The following is a 17,746-nucleotide window of genomic DNA, read 5'->3' as shown; positions in this document are numbered from 1 at the left end:
TTAAATAGTCCATTCCCGATCTAGTTGGAGCAGCTTTAATATTCCTCATAGGTGTTTTCTCCCTCACGAGTTTCTCCCTTAGATTGGCTTTCTTTCTAGTGTGTCAGTAGTGTATTCTAGAGTGGTGGTGGCTCTGAATGTTGACATGCCATTATACTCTGTAAGGTATTAATGAGAAATCACTTTCAAACACACTCTGACCCAAAGCCTTTCCAACTCATTTATTTTGCCAGTAGAAGTACTGCCCCAGGGTTACATAAGTTGCCTATTGTCTGTGTAAGATGGAGTCTAAGGTTGAGTTCTCAGGACCCTAGCAAAAACTAGGCAGAGGGGAAAATATGTCTTCTAGTTCCATTTTCTCCTGAAAGTGGTGCAGCAGGTGACAGTGTGCAGGGAGGAAGGGGGGACAGAAACATCGTATTGCCTTTGGGTGCCGTTTCCTCATTATGTTATGCTATCGCTAACCCTTCTGTCCAATTATTAGCCTTTTAGATTTTGCCAGAACCCATTCATTCCACATCAGGATGCAGAGATCTGAATATTTAAACTGCAGCCCTACTGACAGTCCTGTTGAGTCTTCTGTCTGTGATGAAGGGTTGTTTCCTCGTGTCTGACTTCCTACTTGTTCAAAGACTCCTTTTTGGGGGAGAGGATGAATCTCTTCAACCTTACCCTGCCTTATCTCAGCCAGTAGTGTGACACAACCAAACTCTCAGTAGCGTCCTTTGTGTTTTTATTAAAGGAACCTGGTAACCCTAGAAAGGGGCAAACTGAATCCTGAGCATGCTGATGTGCTACTTCCTGCCAGCAAATTCTCTAAATTCAGCCCCAATACTTCATTACCTTTGAAACCAGAGCCTGCACTTGACACACCCCACTTTCCTGTCTCCCTGGGGGAACTGTACCCTGGGACAGCCAGTCAAAGATTGTACAGATATGTTTTTTGAATGTTTTGAAGCCTCTGCTGTGTCTAGTGGAACTTTAGGCAGAGTCAGGGTTACTTTGTGGAGATGTGTATATTCTTTGTGGTTTTGGGGATGTTGTTCCCTTTGTCACTCCTTCTTGCTGGATTATTTATTTTTTATTTTTAATTTTTTTAAATGTTTATTTATTTTTGAGAGAAAGAGAGATAGAGTGCAAGCAGGAGAGGGAGTAGGGAGAGGGAGACACAGAATCTGAAGCAGGTTCCAGGTTCTGAGCTGTCAGCACAGAGCCCGACGCGGGGCTCGAACTCATGGAGTGTGAGATCATGACCTGAGCTGAAGTCAGACGCTTAACCAATGGAGCCACCTGGGCACCTCTTGCTGGATTATTTTTTTAACATAAAGAAGTCTTACCTATTAGATTTGAAGCCCCTCTGTTGAAATACTGGGTGTTATTTTTTAGTTTAGTTTAGTTTATCTACAATGTCTACCCACTGGAGCATAATCTGCTTTGCTGTTCCCATGGATAACAATTTAAACATCTCTGATTTTGTGTGAGGAGAACTACAAGTTAATAAAACAATATTTATAAATCAGCTTTACCCAAAGCAGTACTTATGGCTTTTAACAACCATTAAAAGTAAATAATAAGGGGCACCTGGGTGGCTCAGCCTTTTGAGCTTCCAACTTTGGCTCAGGTCATGATCTCACAGTTCATGGGTTTGAGCCCATATTGGGCTTTGTGCTGATAGTACAGAACCTGCTTCAATTCTCTGTCTCCCTCTCTCTCTCTCTGCCCCTCCCCCTCTTGTTCTCTCTCTCTCTCTCTCTCTCTCTCTCTCTCTCTCTCTCTCTCTCTCTCCCTCCCTCCCTCCCTCCCTCCCTCCCTCCCTCCCTCCCTCCCTCTCTCCCTCCCTCTTTCCCTCTCTCTCAAAAATAAATAAATGTTAAAAAAAAGAAAAAATTTGAGGCGCCTGGGTGGCTCAGTCGGTTAAGCATCTGACTTTGTCTTGGGTCATGATCTCACCATTTGTGGGTTCGAGCCCCATGTCAGGCTCTGTGCTGACAGCTTGGAGCCTGGAGCCTGCTTCAAATTCTGTGTGTCTCTCTCTCTCTGCCCCTCCCCTGCTCATGCTCTCTCTCTCTCTCTCTCTCTGAAAAATAAACACAAAAATTTTTTTTAAAAAAGGAAAAAATAATTCGTACCAACACTGGAAGGCTAATATTAGGAACAAAGATTGTTCCAGTTTGAGAAACATGTAGCTGTAGGGAAGCACATCCTCTCTCTCCTCTGGGTCCAGAGCTAGTCCAAAGTTACTGAGGCTAGACAGGTGAGGTTTCTGTTGTCATTTGTGTGTTAACACTGGGCTTCCAGTCCGCGTCATTTCCTATGGCACCAGAAGGCTCTGCTTCCTCCTTTATTTTGGGGACCTGTTGATGTCTTTCTTTACACCTTTCCATCTTAGTTATTTCTTTACTATTTTTGTAATCTGGATGAGTACCCTACAGTTTTTTTCTAGGTTTTGAGATTTGAGAAGATGGTTTTTTACTCCTTTGTTAGGGCACTGTTTGTTGTTATAAAATATAAGATGACAGGGGTCCCTGCATGGCTCAGTTTGTTAAACATCTGACTCTTGATTTTGGCTCAGGTCATGATCTCATGGATCATGGGATTGAGCCCCACATTGGGCTCTGCACTGACAGCTTGGAGCCTGCTTGGGATTCTCTCTCTCTGTCTCTCTCTGTCTCTCTCCCCCTCCCCCATTCATGTGCATATGTTCTCTTTCTCTAAATGAATAAGTATTAAATAACATCTAAGATGACAAAAGCCTTATTTTCCCCTTAGTGTCTCTGCTTATAGCTTCATCTCTGTCCTCCTACCTCCCTTTTTAATCTATCATATTATTTTTCCTCACTCAGTTTCTTTCTTTTATTTTCTTAGCTTCTCTCCACTCTTTCTTCCTTTCTTTTGTCTTCTCTGAGTTATGTCTCCATGTAGGAGCCAGGGACGTGTCAGAAAAAAACCCAAGGATGTGGGTCAGGGTCTTGGTTCTGTCTTGTACTGGTATGTGACCTTGTGCAACTCTTTAAACCAATTTAAATCTGAGTTTTCTCATCTTTAAAGTGGGGTGTATACCAATCTTTGTTGTTGAATGGGTCACTATAAAGATAAATGGAATCTAGGAAATGAGAGAATTTGATGGTGGAACCATGTAGTCTGATAGCTGACCTTTGAAATTATGGCCTCTTCTTTGCCTGTCTCTGCTCTCTTCCACCCCTTTCTCCAGCTTTTCCCACTTTTCTTTAGTCTCATATTCCTTTCTCCCACTTACCCTACCTTTACACATTTGGTTGTTTTCAGACCAGACCTTCTTATCCTCTGATTCATCAATAGGTTTTAGTAGATTTTAGGTCCCTGTGTGTTTCCAAGTATATGATTTTCTGGTGATAGGGTCTGTAGCTTTTATCAGATTCTTAAGGGGGTGTCTTTGTAACCCCAAACAGTTATCAAGTGGTCATTATGATCTAAACTATAAAGAAAAGATTGATATTGGCAAATGAAATTGGTACTTCACTTCACTGGCAGGATTAACTAAAATGCTTAAGTTTTCTTTAAAGATTACTTACCTTGGTCTGCTGATTTATGAAACAATCAGTTGGACTAAATTTATCAAATTGGGAACCTACCAAGTACAAGGCAGTATGAAGCTAATGATCTATATGGATATTAGATTATATTTGTTTTTATGAGTTAGAATTTTGAATCTTGCACCTGAGATCAGAAGTCTCAGCCAGTCTGTCTCTATAGGTTTGAGCCTATGGGCCTTGCTCTGGACTTGCCCAGGATGTATGTTGGAGGAGAACCTCGGAAGTAGACTTACAGTGTGAAACCTTTCACAAACCAGCTTTCCCTTCAAATACCTTGAGCTTAATAGAATATCCATTACATTCAAAGAACCCAGTCTGCAAAATATCCTATGTGCTCTTGATGAAAATCAGCAGTCCTTTGAGCATTCACTGGGGAGCATCTGTGGATTATTTAGTCATTAGCTTAGTCAAGAGGTTTGTAAAGATCCTTCTACTTTGAAAAGTAGAAAGTGCCCTGCATACATACACAGATACTATTAGATTAATGAGAACATTCAGCACTGTTCAGTTTTATCTGAAGTCCCTGATATATATATATAAAATGATACCCTTTAACAAAAAAGAGAAGTTGGTGTTTCTAACAAATTGATTCTACCACAAATGTTGTTAGAATTTCTTCTTGCACTTTTAGATATCTTTAGAGTCTGTATTTGAATAATGGGGTAAAATGGTTTTAAATATTGAATACATTATTGCTTTTTTAAAAAAAAGAGGGGCCCCTCGGTAGTTCAGTCTGTTGAACTTCCGACTTTGGCTCAGGTCATGATCTTGCTCTTCCTGAGTTCGAGCCCCACATCAGGCTCTCTGCTGTCAGCACAGAGTCTGCTTCAGATCCTCTGCCCCCCTCTTTCTGCTCTTTCCCCACTCATACTCTATCTCAAAAATAAACATTTTAAAAAATTTAAAAAGAAAAAAAAAGGAAGAAGAAAGAAACTGTCTTCTATGGCACTGTAACAGGGATGATACATCTGAGTAGGGAAAATCTAGAGGATGAATATTTTGGTAGGGTTTTCTTGTTGTTAGAGTCATTAAAAAAAAAAAAAACTTCATTATCTTTGTGCCCAAGGAAAAAGATGAGTTTTGAACGATAACAAGCTTAAACCAGTGGGTATTTTTTCCCCATAGCCTGAAAATAGGTTTCCTTGTAAGCATTCCCTATTGCCCTGTCCCTGATTTAGGTAAGGGCTGCAAACAAGGTAAAAATTGTGGGTATGGTGAGGGCAGTTCATGCAAAGCCAATAAAAACAATGCTCACCATGGTACAGATTGTAAGGGTTACGGATTTCCACTTTAATAAGTCATGTCAAGATTTAGGTGTTTGATAGGGACGATTTAGGGCTTCCAGGGCATAATCAAAGTTGACAGAGATGACTCTGGTGGTGCTGAGCTGTAGCAACCGAGGAATGCTATCAGATTACTGAGTGAGTGCAAAGCAGGTTGCAAAATTAGGAAAACAGAAAGAGTTTGAAAGGGAAATTGCACCAAAGGTAGCCCATTTTTGTAGGGAGAGCATAAGGAATAAGTGGAAGAGACAGAAATACCTTTAACGTCAAATCAGAATAATATATTGATGGTAGGGGGAGGTTGGGAAAAGCAAATGAATTTTTTGCTTGCTGGTCTTTGGGGAGTATGTCGACAGATGCCTGGAACCAACAAATTTCCCAAGGGAAGAAATATTACTGAAAAAATAGATGAAGATTGGTTTATAGCAGGTGATCCAAAAATGAATGAGTTGATGAGAAACACAAGTCCACCATCACTTGGGACCTGCAGGCTTAATATTAGCAATGGAGTGGCCATATGAAGCAATTGTCTGGAGAATTGTGCTATACCTGAAGAATAGAGGTTGGTTTCAATGTGTCTGACTGGCTTGGAAATAAAACACAAATAGAGAAAACATAGAGTTTTAAAACTAGAAAGGATCTTTGCAATAATTTGGTAGGTGAAGAATCTGAGAGTTGACCAGAGATGAGCAGTTTGCCCAGAGCTGGGACGAGGCAGAGCTCAGGAGCCCATGTCTTGCTCATGTTACCTTGAAGCTTCATTCTACATTTGCTCCATGGGCTTTCTCAGGGTCAGCATTAAACGTGGCCTTTATCCCAGTGAATGAGAAATGAGTTAAGAACTGGAATAAAGGAAGGTCCTATTAGGAACAAAACTCCTCAGGTAAAGGTGGGGGGCAAAGTGAGACCCATGGGGTTTGTGTAAGAATTCATTTGGTAATGTGAGGAATTTGGTAGAAGAGGCAGAACTATAATTGGGAAGTAGGAAAGAAGAGACTAGGAATAGTCATTACCTTCATTATTGTTATCAAGTGATTATATGGCATTTCATCTTCAAAACCTTTTGCAGACTTTAATTGTCAAGTGCAGTCATAATCAAAATTGCATAGATCATTTGGAAAAGTAGGATGTTGAAGTTTGGTGAGACATGTAGGAAATATATTAGAATTCTCTTATTCTGAAACATTGTTGGGATATACCTTATTCTAAAGCAATGGTCTCCCTTAAATATTGATTAAAAAATGAAAGCCTTGTTATGATAAGTCTTCTTAACCCAGCTGTTAACTCTCCTTACTTGTGGATGAGGAGATAGACAAAATATGACGAATGTTGTTATTACCTTGGAGAGTACATGAAAGAAACAATTAATATTTTTGAGGTTCACTTCTATTTTATTTTATTTTAATTTGTTTAATGTTTATTTTTGACAGAGACAGAGCACTAGCGGGGAGGAGGGGGACAGAGACAGAGAGGGAGACACAGAATCTGAAATAGGCTCCAGGCTCTGATGCGGGCCTCGAACTTGGAAACCGGGAACAGTGAGATCATGACCTGAGCCAAAGTTGGATGCCCACTGAGCCGCCTAGGCGCCCCTGAGGGTCAGTTTTAAATGCAACATCTGAAAATGAATACATCCCTAGTATAACCCACAGTGGACTCCTTTTTCCCCCTTGAGACTTTCATGACTATCTGTCCTGTAAGAGTACATTTTGACTTTTTAAAAGGTATTATGTCGATAACAATGCTTGCAGTGTTTTTATTCTTCAAAATATGAATCTCTACATCAAAATTAAAATATAGCAGAAGAGCAAAAAAAGCAACACTGGTATATCCCATACCTAGGGATAAATGAGACAAGGCAGAATCATAGGGGATGCCTTTCACCCAAATATCTATTTCTTTATTCTTTCATGCACAAAATAGTTCACTCCTGCCTTTTAAGGATTGAGCATTATAATATTCTTGCTTCCAAGAGCTAGGATTTTTCCTTTCCACACTGTACCTGTGTTTTCTGGAGCACTTCAGGGATGGAAGAAATGACACTTTCATTCTTGTAATGAGGCACCATTAACCAGCAACCATTTGTAAGGGTGTAATTTCAAACTTCATTACAGATTTAGGTAGCCACACAACCTCATTACTTGGGAAAATGTGCTTCTGTTGTGACTCTCCAATGAGCCTTACATTTTTAATGCACCTTGTTAGAATATGTATGAGATAGTATCACCAGTAGAGGGCATCTGTCTCTGAAACATGTGGATGTTACCTGACAGGGTTTCACTGCCCTCACTTTAGAGTCTTCTGTTAGAAAAACAGAAGTTATAGGTACATGCCATTGTCTGAAATTCTTTCCGATTTAGTTTTCATTACTAGCAAGGTATTGGAACTATGTGTGGTCATGTCTTTGTCTTATTTTTATTTTTACTTTTTAATTATCAGGGTAAAGTCTCAGTATGAAGGTAATGAGCTAAAGTCCACACTGGAAGAGAATGAGAGTATAGTAATTGTGCTTCCTTTTAAATGTCTATCCTCTGGGTAAAGTATATTTGCCATGCTGGTAGGCTTGACCTCTGAAAAATATTAAAAGATGCTGACATCCTGGTGAAAAAAATTTAACATTGTGAAATTTAGTCTTGCCCATGAACTGTGCAGCAAATTGGCTTAGAATGGAAGCTATGGTCTAAAAGACTCCAGGGTGAGGAGTTAGGAGACCTGGGTTTTATGTGTTTTTCTGGGAAGTTGAGGTGTGGGTTCTTGTGGGAGGGGAAGTAACTCCTGCCAGTCTGACATATTCCCATTGAGTGTCTCTTCCTAACTCTGGGTCCCTCATGTCCTGGGAGTGTCCAAGAATTGTTCCCCCACTGGACTGTCACATGATAACATGGAGTGGTTCAGAGATTGTAGGTTCTGGCTATGAAAATACATATATGTGTGTGTGTATGTGTGTGTGTGTGTGTGTGTGTGTGTGTGTGTATGTATATGCATGTGACATTTTCAAGTGGGAATGTTTGTTTCAAAGAATAATAATTATAATCTCAAGTAGTATACATTCTCATATTTTTCTTTGGATCTAATTTTTTTAAATGTTTATTTTAGTGAAAGAGAAAGAGTGGGGGAGGGGCAGAGGGGAGGGAGAGAGGATCCCAAGCAAGCTCCACACTTTTAGTGCTGAGCCCAACATAGGGCTCGAACTCACGACCTATAAGATCATTGAAATCAAGAGTCAGATGCTTAACTGACTGAGCCACCCAGGTACCCCTAGAAATTTCTAATATTAAAGTCTATAGCAATGTATATTCAATTTTAATTTCCTCTGTACATGCTGTGAGAGAGAGAACTATGTTTCTGAATCTGAAACATGGCATCACTGTATCCTGTTAATTTTCATATAACAGCCTATTAGAAATGAAAGCTTTAGTGAGGAAACACAGTTCAAAGGCTTGAAGTGTGTTACAGATAATTTTTTACCTAACACAATTTCTCTTTAATCTAGAGAGATTTAAATAGTTTCTTCTTCATAAGCTACTATAGTTTTTAACTTGAATTTGCTTTACATTGTCTTTAACTTATTTGTGAAATGAATTATTTGTCACCCATCTACTGATTTGCATTTATAAGCAAATCTAGATATCCACCCCATGGTCTGTACTAAGTGCTGTTCACAGGGCAACCAAAAGACATCTGTTAAGAGAGAGAAAATGTCTCCAGACTTGTCTGTCTGTTCTTCTCATTTTTTTTTTTTTTGAAGCAGTTATTCTCATATAGTCACAGTTTTGTGATGATGACCTTACAGTTCCATGCTGCTGTCCCACACCCTGGGAGCATCAGCGTGTGAAATGAATACTCCAGAGCAACTTCCTGAAGAACTAACGAAAACTTTAAGTTAAATATTCAAATAACAGGTGTTTGATTTTTGTAGAGAATACCCATGGCTTCATAGAATCATTGCAGTGCATTTCAGACAGGATTGCTTTAACTAATACTTCTTCCCAACCTGTCCCCTGCAACACCTTACCTCTGTTATTAGAAAGACTTGATACAGGAGCACCTGGGTGGCTCAGTTGGTTAAGTGTCTGACTTCACTCAGGTCATGATCTCACAGTTCGTGAGTTTGAGTCCCATGTCGGCGCTGTGCTGACCACTTGGAGCCTGGAGCCTGCTTCAGATTCTGTGTCTCTCTCTCTGCCCCCACCCGCTCACACTCTGTCTCTCTCTCTCAAAAATAAATAAACATTAAACAAACTATTCAAAAAAAAGAAGAAGAAGAAGAAAGAAAGACTTGATACACCAAAAATCCAAAACTTCTGCAGTGTGGTGCATGGATAGGCATTGTTAGGTTCAAACAGGATTTGAACATTCAGAATTGGTTGTCAGCACTTGAAAATTGGAAGAGTTCACTTTAAAAGCCCAAATTTGTGGATTATCCTTAAAAAAAAAATCAGAGGATTTGGAAACACTGTCCAATCTCACATGGCAGCTGCCTCTATCCCCAGTAGCTGCCACCCTGGGTTTTCCTTTCCCTTGTTTACATTCCCTGCCTGGCCCCTGTCTGGCCCCTGTCTGCAGGAGTGTTGAACCTTGCCTGCCTCTTGGCTCTCGTGAGGCTGCCCTCATCAGAATGGCATGTACCTGCTCAGCGGCTAACACACGGTGCCACCACTTGTGGCTTCTTGTACTTCTGGTTTTCTATCTTAAAAATGGGAATTGTATCTGGCACCTTTCGTTCATGAAAAATTTGACAATTAGTGTGAAATTTTAAGAGTACTTCAAAGTAAAATTATTTATTGCTATTTTGGTTAGTACATTTAAAAAATGTTTTGTTTCATGATTTTAGAATGGCTCTATAGCAGACAGTAACTGTTTCTTTAGTCAAACCTTAAATATGTTTTAAATGAGGTTTTTGTTTGACATGCCTATTTCTTAGAAGCTTTTAAGCCAAAGATAGAAGTTTGAAACTAATATATACTTCCGTATTTATGTATAAATATTCTAACAGACTTATATGTGTGTGTATACACTTATCTACTTATGGATATATTAATCCAGTTAATACATCTTAGCTTTAAGTGATTTTAATAAAACTGTTCCTTGAATAACTTTTCATTTCTTAATAAGTTTTCAATAACTTATTTGATAACTTCTTAACTTTTAAAACCAAGTTTAGGATGAACCAAAAACTAGAGCACCACATGTGTGAATATTAACTTGAGATGAATGGTCTTTCTTTTCAGAATACGTCAGGAGAATGATATGGTTGATTCAGCGCCTCAGTGGGAAGCTGTATTAAGGAGACAAAAGGAAAAAAATCAGGCGGACCCCAACAACAGACGATCCAGGCATAGATCTCGCTCGTACGTGGATTCTTTTTGTAGCTTTCTTCAAAAACACTGAGCTTGAAGTAGCATGCAGATTCTTGGGCAGATTGGGCTGTCTCTTTGAGGTCTAAAGTGATTGTAGTTCAACCATGATTGTCCCATTGTTTGTTTGTCATATTTACCTTCTTATGTTTGTGGCACTCATTAACTATATCTGAAGCCATAGAAGTTGGAGCAGTGCCAAAACAAAATGTCAGAAACGAGGCTATCAAAACTATGTTTTATTTTGTTTTGTTTTTAAACAAAGCATACATTCAACCGAGTAAGTAGGCGTAGTCTTTGTTCTGGAGCCTGGCTCTTGGTGAAGTACCTGCTGTTTCTCTCAATTGGAGTCTGCAGAATTCTCTGAAGTCTTGTTTGAGATTGAACCAGATGTGAATATCTTTCTATTAAATTACCATTTGTGAGCAGTAGTCAGTGAGTGATTCATTACACCCCAATGTTGGGATTTGCCTGCTCCTTCTGTTGCTAGGCAATGCCATGTGTGAGCACAATTACCCGTAATGATGAGATTGCCAGTCCCCCAGATTAATTTTCTTTTGAGCTGATAAAATTTTTATGTTTTTTTTAAATGTGTGCATCATCCAGATTTAGATATCCCCATCCCCACACCCCTTCTCAAAGCTTACCTTTTGAAAGTGAGCTGGGACTAACTACCCATCCCTTTGTGATCTTAGGTGGTTAGTTGTCTGGTGTTGCTTATTTGTGGAGGAAGGGATTAGTGTCTCAGAATGGTGGAAGGATGCCAGGGAGTGGATGCAGAGACAAGCTGTAGGTAGGTGAGGGGCTTCCAGGAAGTCAGGCAGAAGGGTGCAGCTCAAGTTAACAGAGGCCAGGAGAGGATTCTAGATGATACACCTCAGAACCCTGTGTGACTCTAAGGGATGCTTTTTAGTCTTAGATGCTTACTTTTTAATTGGAAGGTATCCTAGAGTTTGCTTTTATCGGTAGTACATCATATTGAGTGATGTCTGCTTCTTTTGTAATAAAAAATTTGCAAGTTGTCACTATGCAGTGTACCACTCCCTTACAGATTTATTCATTGCTCCATAATGTTTTTGTTGTGGAACCTAATTAAAATATTCAATTTAAAGCAGAAGTTAATAAAAAGTTTCCTTTGTCTTGGATACCACCTTCCCCCAGCTCCATTATAAAAGAGAGGTTTAGAACTGGAAGAATCAAGACCTCATTGTTGACAGTTTAACCCAAAGGCACAGAATCCCCAAGATCAGGATGCAACATACTCACTGGTAAATCTTTTGTAATCACGCTTTTACCTTTCCATGTAGAATCTTCTTCTATGAGGGACTTTCTATACACAATGTTTGGTGACTTGTTAAATCTTAAAAAACATGTTTAATTTTTCTAATAATTTCTAAAACATTCTAAATTCAATTAAATGCCAGTACTAAATTTCATTTATTAAAAAGGGAAAAGTAAAATAAAATTAGGAAAAATTTTATATATAAAATTTAAGGAGGTCAAAAAACATTACTTGAGGCAATATGTAAAATTTTTGAGTAATAGTCCATTGTATGATTATACCACAATTTGTTTATCCATTCTTCTCTTGATGGACATATGGATGGTTTCCAGTTTTTGCTATTATGTTAAAAGTTGCTATAGATATTCATACAAGTGTATCCCTGGAGTATGTTATTTTATGCCCTGGGATAAATACCTGAGTGGAATTGCTGGATTAAGGGATATTTCTAACCATATTATATGTAAGAGTAACTACCACCGTGATTTCCAAGGAGGCTGTATCATTTTACACCCCCACTAGCAATGAATGAGAGTTCTAATTCTGCCCCATTCTTGCAGATACTTAGTTTTGTCTTATTAGTTTTAGGTAGTCTACTTGGCCTGAAGAGGTATTCCATGATGGTTTCGATTAACATTTGCCTGATGACTAATGATGTTAACCACATTTTCCTGTGCTTTTTGGTTGTTCATATATCTTCACTTTTAGTGTTGAAGTTTTTGCCCATTTTAATTGGATTAAAATTAAGGATTAATTAAGGATTGTTTCCTTTTTATTATTTGTATGTAGCATTCTTTATGTAGTCTGGATATAAGTTCTTTTTCAGATATGTGTATGGTGTATATTTTCTTCCTGGCTGTGGTTTGCTTTATCATGTTCTTAACATTGTCTTTTGATAAGCAGACTTTCTAAATTTCAGTGAAGACCAATGTATCATTTTGTTTTCATTTATAGTTAAGGCTTTTTTATATCTTAAGGAATATGGGCCTACCCTAAAGTTGCAAAGGTGTTCTCATATCTTTTTCTAGCAGATTTATAGATTTTGCTTTTGTATTTAGGTCTGTCATCCATCTAGAATTAATTGTCCAGTATGTGTGAGGTAGAGGTAGATATTGAGAAGTTTTTTCCAGTTGTTTATGCACTATTCCAGTACCATTTGTTACAAAAAAGACTATCTTTATTGAAATGCCTTGGGGCCTTGGTTGAAAATCAATTGACTGCTTATATGTGGGCCATTGATCTAGTTGTCTATCCCTAAGCCACCAAGTTGTCTTGGTTACTGTAGCTTTATAGTAAGACTTGAATCAGGCAGTGTAAATTCTCTAATTATTTTTTCAAGATTGCTTTAGCTATTTTAGGTCTTTTCAGTTCTGTGTGAATTTTTGAATCAGCTTGTTAGCTTCTACCAAAAAGTAAAAAATAGACTTTAGACTTACGCTGAATCTACAGGTCAGTTTGGAGAAAATTCTTAACCATCCATTTATTTAAGTCTCTTAACAACTTTCAGCAGTGTTTCTTGGATTTCAGGACAGAGTTATTGCATTTATTTTGTTACTTTTAACCCTAAGTGTTTAATATTTTTAATGGTACTGAACTGTCCTTTAAAAAATGTTATTCTCCAATTGTTGGTTAGTAGATAGGAACACAAATTATTTTTTGATATTAATATTGTATCTTGCCATCCTGCAACTTTGTTAAATTGATTTCATATCTCCAGAAGCTTTTTTTTTTTAATTTCTTAGAATTTCCCACATTTACAGTCCCATTGTTTGTGACCAGGGACTACTTCCCTTTATTTCTATTTTTTTTTTCTTTTTATTTCTGTTTTTTCCTTAATGCACTTGCTAGGTCTTCCATTTTAGTGTTGTATTGCAATTTTGAAAAGAAGTGTTATGAAAGGAGACCTCCTTGGCTTGTTCTTTTTCCTATAAAGGAAACGTTCAATATGTTAAGTATGATGCTAGCTGTAAGACTGAGGAAGATCCATTCTGTTTCTAGTGTAAGAGGTTTTTTTTTTTTTTATCATGAATGAATCTTGAATTTTGTTACAAGCTTTTTCTGCATCTGAGGTGACTGTATATGGGTTTTCTTCTTTATGCTGTTAGTGGGAGAATTACAGTGATTTGCTTTGAATGATACATGCTTGCATTCCTGAGATAAGCCCTCAGGGTCATGATGTATTATCTTTTCTGTATATTGTGGGATTCTATTTGATACTATTTTGTTGAGAAACACTGGTCTATAATTTTCTTGTAGTAAGTATCTTTGTCAGGTTTCTGGCAATGGGGTTTTACTGGTCATTTAAAATAATTTGGGAAGTGTTCCCTTTTTCTTCATTTTCTGAAAGAGTGAAGTAAAAAATTAACATTATTCCTTCCTTAAATATTTGATATAATTCACCAGTAAAACCATCTCTGTCTGGAATTTCCTTAGTGGAAAGTTTCAAATTATAAACTTGATTTTTTAAACAGATAGTGATAAATTGGGCTATTCAGGTTTTTTACTTGTTTTGTGTGAGTTTGAGTAATATATGTTTTAAAAGGAGTTTGTTCATTTTATCTAACTTGTCAAATCTTTTAGCAAAAACTTGTTCATAATAATGCTTTAGTGTCTTTTTAACATCTGTTGTGATATTACCTCTTTTATTCCTGATGTTGATTGTATTTCTCTTAATTTTTCCCTTAATCTATCTTTTCAGAGAACTTTGGGTTTTTCTTTGTTGTCTATTTCATTGATTTCCACTCTTTATTATTTCTTTCTGTTTATTTTGTCTTTTATTCTTTTTTCATCTTCTTAAGATGACAACGATTTTAAACCTTTTTTTTAAATGTTTTTTATTACATTTGAGAGAGAGAGAGCACGCAAGTGGTGGAGGGGCAGAGAGAGAGGGAGACACGGAATCTAAGTCGTCGGCACAGAGCCCTATGCCAGGTTTGAACTTGTGTGAACTGCAAGATCATGACCTGATCTGAAGTTGGCTGCTTAACCAACTGAGCCACCCAGGCATTCTGCAAACCATTCTCCTTTTTAAATATAAGTACAGAGTTGCAGATTTCCCTCCAACTATATGTCACATATTTTAATAAGTGTTTTCATTATCATGTAATTCAAAATAATTTTTAATTTCTCTTGTGATTTCTTTGACGGTGGACTTTTTTTAGTAGTGTGTTGATTAATTTCCAGATATTAGGGGGTTTTCTAGATATCTCATTAGTATTGATTTTTTTTATGTTTATTTTTGAGAGAGAGAGAGAGAGAGAGAGAGAGAGACGGGGGAGGGGCAGAGAGAGAGGGGGACAGAGTATCTGAAGTGGGCTTTGTGCTGACGGCAGAGAGTCCGACGTGGGGCTCAAACTCATAAGCTGTGAGATCATGACCTGAGCCAAAGTTGGAAGCTTAACCGACTGAGCCACCCAGGTTGTGCCTATTATTGATATCTAATTTAATTCCATTGTGATAAAATAATCTGTAAGATTTTAATCCCTTGAAATTTATTGAGACTTGTTTTATGACCTAGCATATGATGATGAATGATCTGATGGACTTGGGAAGAATGAGTATTCTCAGTCATTGGGTGTAGTCTATAAATGTCAAGTATATCTAGTTAGCTGATGGTGTTCTGATGGCTTCTGTCTTTTCCAATTTGTTTACTCTCCAGTCATTGAGTGAGAGGGATGTTAAAATTTCCAAAGATGATTATGAATTTATCTGTTTTAGTTTTGTCAGGTTTTTTAAAGTCTTTTTATTTATTTTGAGAGAGAGAGAGAGAGAAAGAGAGAGAGAGAGAGGGAGAACCCAAGTGGGGGAGGGGCAGAGGGAGAGGGAGAGAGAGAGAATGCCAAGCAGGCTTTGCATTGTCAGTGTCGATGCAGGGCTCAATCTCACCCAACCATGAGATCATGACCCCAGCCAAAATAAAGAGTAGGAAGGTTAACTGACTGAGCCACCCAAGTACCCCAGTTCTGTCAGTTTTTGCTTAAAGTTATTTTGAAGCTCTGGTATATTTGCAATTATTTTTTGTCTTCCTGAGGAATTGACTGTTTTATTATAGTGAAATGTTTTCTTTTTGCTGGTAATATTCTTTTCCCTATGTCTACTACACACACAGGCACACAAACTCTTATGTGTGTATATATATAACCATTACAAATCTTTTTCATGCTCACTGAATGTTATGTACTTGTAATTCTTTTATTTTAAGCCAAAGTATGTCTTTTTTTTTTTTTTTTTTTTGAGAGAGAGAGAGAGAGAGAGAGACAGAGGGAGAGAGAGGATGCAGGAGCAGAGGATGGGCAGAGGGAGAGGGAGAGAAAATGTCGGGCAGGCTCCATGCCCCGTGCGGAGTTCCTCACGCTCAATCTCATGTCTGTGAGATCATGATCTGAGCCTCAATCAGGAGTTGGTGGCTTAACTAACTGAGCCATCAGGCACCACCAAAGTATGTCTCTATATTTAGAGTCCATCTTTTGATTACTTGTAGACAGCAAATGGTTGGTCTTTTTTTTTTTTTTTAATCAAGTCTGACCATCTCTACCTTTTAAATTGAATGTTAGTATATTTACAGTTAATATAATTATTAATACATTAATAGCCTCCTATCTTGCTCTTTTTCCTATTTATCTTTTTTGTTGCTTTGTTCCTCCTTTCCTATTATATTTTGTGTTAAATGGATACTTTGGTTCTCCATTTTACTTTTAATTAACATCTTCCCTATACTTATTATTTTTTTCTTTAGTGGTTTCTCCATGGCTTACAGTATGGTTCTTTAATTTATCATAATGTGTTTAGGATTAATATCATAATATTTCATGTAAAATGCATGTAAAATTTTATGTAATATTTTATGTAAAATTTAGAAAAACATAGCTCCATTTATTCCCTCTCTTTTTCCTTTGTGCTACTGGCATATAGTTTAATTTTGCATGTTAATAGCCCCATATTATAATGTTATTATCTTGGCTTAAACAGTTTAGTTGTTTTTTTTTTTTTTTCAACTTTTATTTATTTTTGGGACAGAGAGAGACAGAGCATGAACGGGGGAGGGGCAGAGAGAGAGGGAGACACAGAATCGGAAACAGGCTCCAGGCTCTGAGCCATCAGCCCAGAGCCCGACGCAGGGCTGGAACCCATGGACCGCGAGATCGTGACCTGAGCCGAAGCCGGACGCTTAACCGACTGCACCACCCAGGCGCCCCAGTTTAGTTGTTTTTTAAAGAAATTAAGAAAAGAGGGGGGAAAAGTTATAGTAATGTAGTAGGCAGAAAACAGTCCCCTAGATAGGTCCACATCTTAACCTCCATGACATGTAAGTATTTTATGTTAGATGACAAAGGGAAATTAAGGTTGCAGGTAGAATTAAGATTGTTAATCAGTTGACCTTCTGCCAGGGATATTTTCCTGAGTTATCCAAATGGGCTCAAAGTAATCAGAGGGTTCTTAAAAAGTGGAAGAAAAGACAGAAGAGGGAGTGAAAATTATTCAGTTTGAACTCAATCTGCTGTAGTTGGCTTTAAAGATGGAGGAAGGGGCAATGAGCCAAAGAATGTGGGTAGCTTCTAAAGTTGGAAGAGATAGGGGAATGGATTTTCTTCTAGAGCCTCCAGAAAGGAATGCATCCCTGTCACAGCTTGATTTTAGTCCAGTGAGACCTTGGTCAGATTTCTGATCTACAGAACTGGAAGATAAAAAATTCGTGTTGTTTTAGCATAAGAGACTCTTAAAAACTGAGAACAAACTAAGGGTTAATGGGGGGTGGGAGGGAGAGGGGGGCAGGTGATGGGTATTGAGGAGGACACCTTTTGGGATGAGCACTGGGTGTTGTATGGAAACCAATTTGACAATAAATTTCATATTAAAAAATTTTTGTTTTGTTTTAAGCCATTAAATTTGTGGCAATTTTCTACAGCAGCAATAGAAAATGAATACAGTGGGGTGCCTGGGTGGCTCAGTCAGCTAAGCATCCAACTCTTGATTTCAGCTCAGGTCATGATCTCACAGTTTGTGGGCTCAAGCCCACAAGCCCCACATCAGGCTCTGCACTGGTAGGGTGGAACCTGCTTTGGATTCTCTCCCTCTCTCTCTGCCCCTCCCCAGCTTAGGCACATACACTCTCTTTTTCTCTCTCTCTCAAAGATAAATAAGCAAAAAAGAATGAATACAGTTACCCACATATTTACTATGACCAGTGTGTTTTATTTCTTCCTCTAGGTCTGACATTCCATTTTCCTTCCTTCAGCATTTCTTGTAGTACCA

The 17,746-nt window shown here is 38.1% G+C and overlaps 1 protein-coding gene across 5 annotated transcripts in view; it reads left to right on the top strand.

Annotated features, from left to right (window-relative positions):
• The window catches only part of EPB41L4A (erythrocyte membrane protein band 4.1 like 4A), a 251,665-nt gene that overhangs the window by 218,613 nt on the left and 15,306 nt on the right, over positions 1 to 17,746 (top strand). For all 5 annotated transcript variants that reach the window (XM_027036083.2, XM_027036073.2, XM_027036090.2 and 2 more), the window contains one exon: positions 10,087 to 10,206. In XM_027036083.2, the coding sequence (XP_026891884.1) occupies positions 10,087 to 10,206 (120 nt within the window). The remainder of the gene's footprint in view (positions 1 to 10,086; positions 10,207 to 17,746) is intronic.

This window comes from Acinonyx jubatus, chromosome A1 (assembly GCF_027475565.1).
Source record: "Acinonyx jubatus isolate Ajub_Pintada_27869175 chromosome A1, VMU_Ajub_asm_v1.0, whole genome shotgun sequence".
Taxonomy (NCBI): domain Eukaryota; kingdom Metazoa; phylum Chordata; class Mammalia; order Carnivora; family Felidae; genus Acinonyx; species Acinonyx jubatus.
This window is presented reverse-complemented; position numbering and strand designations above follow the sequence as displayed.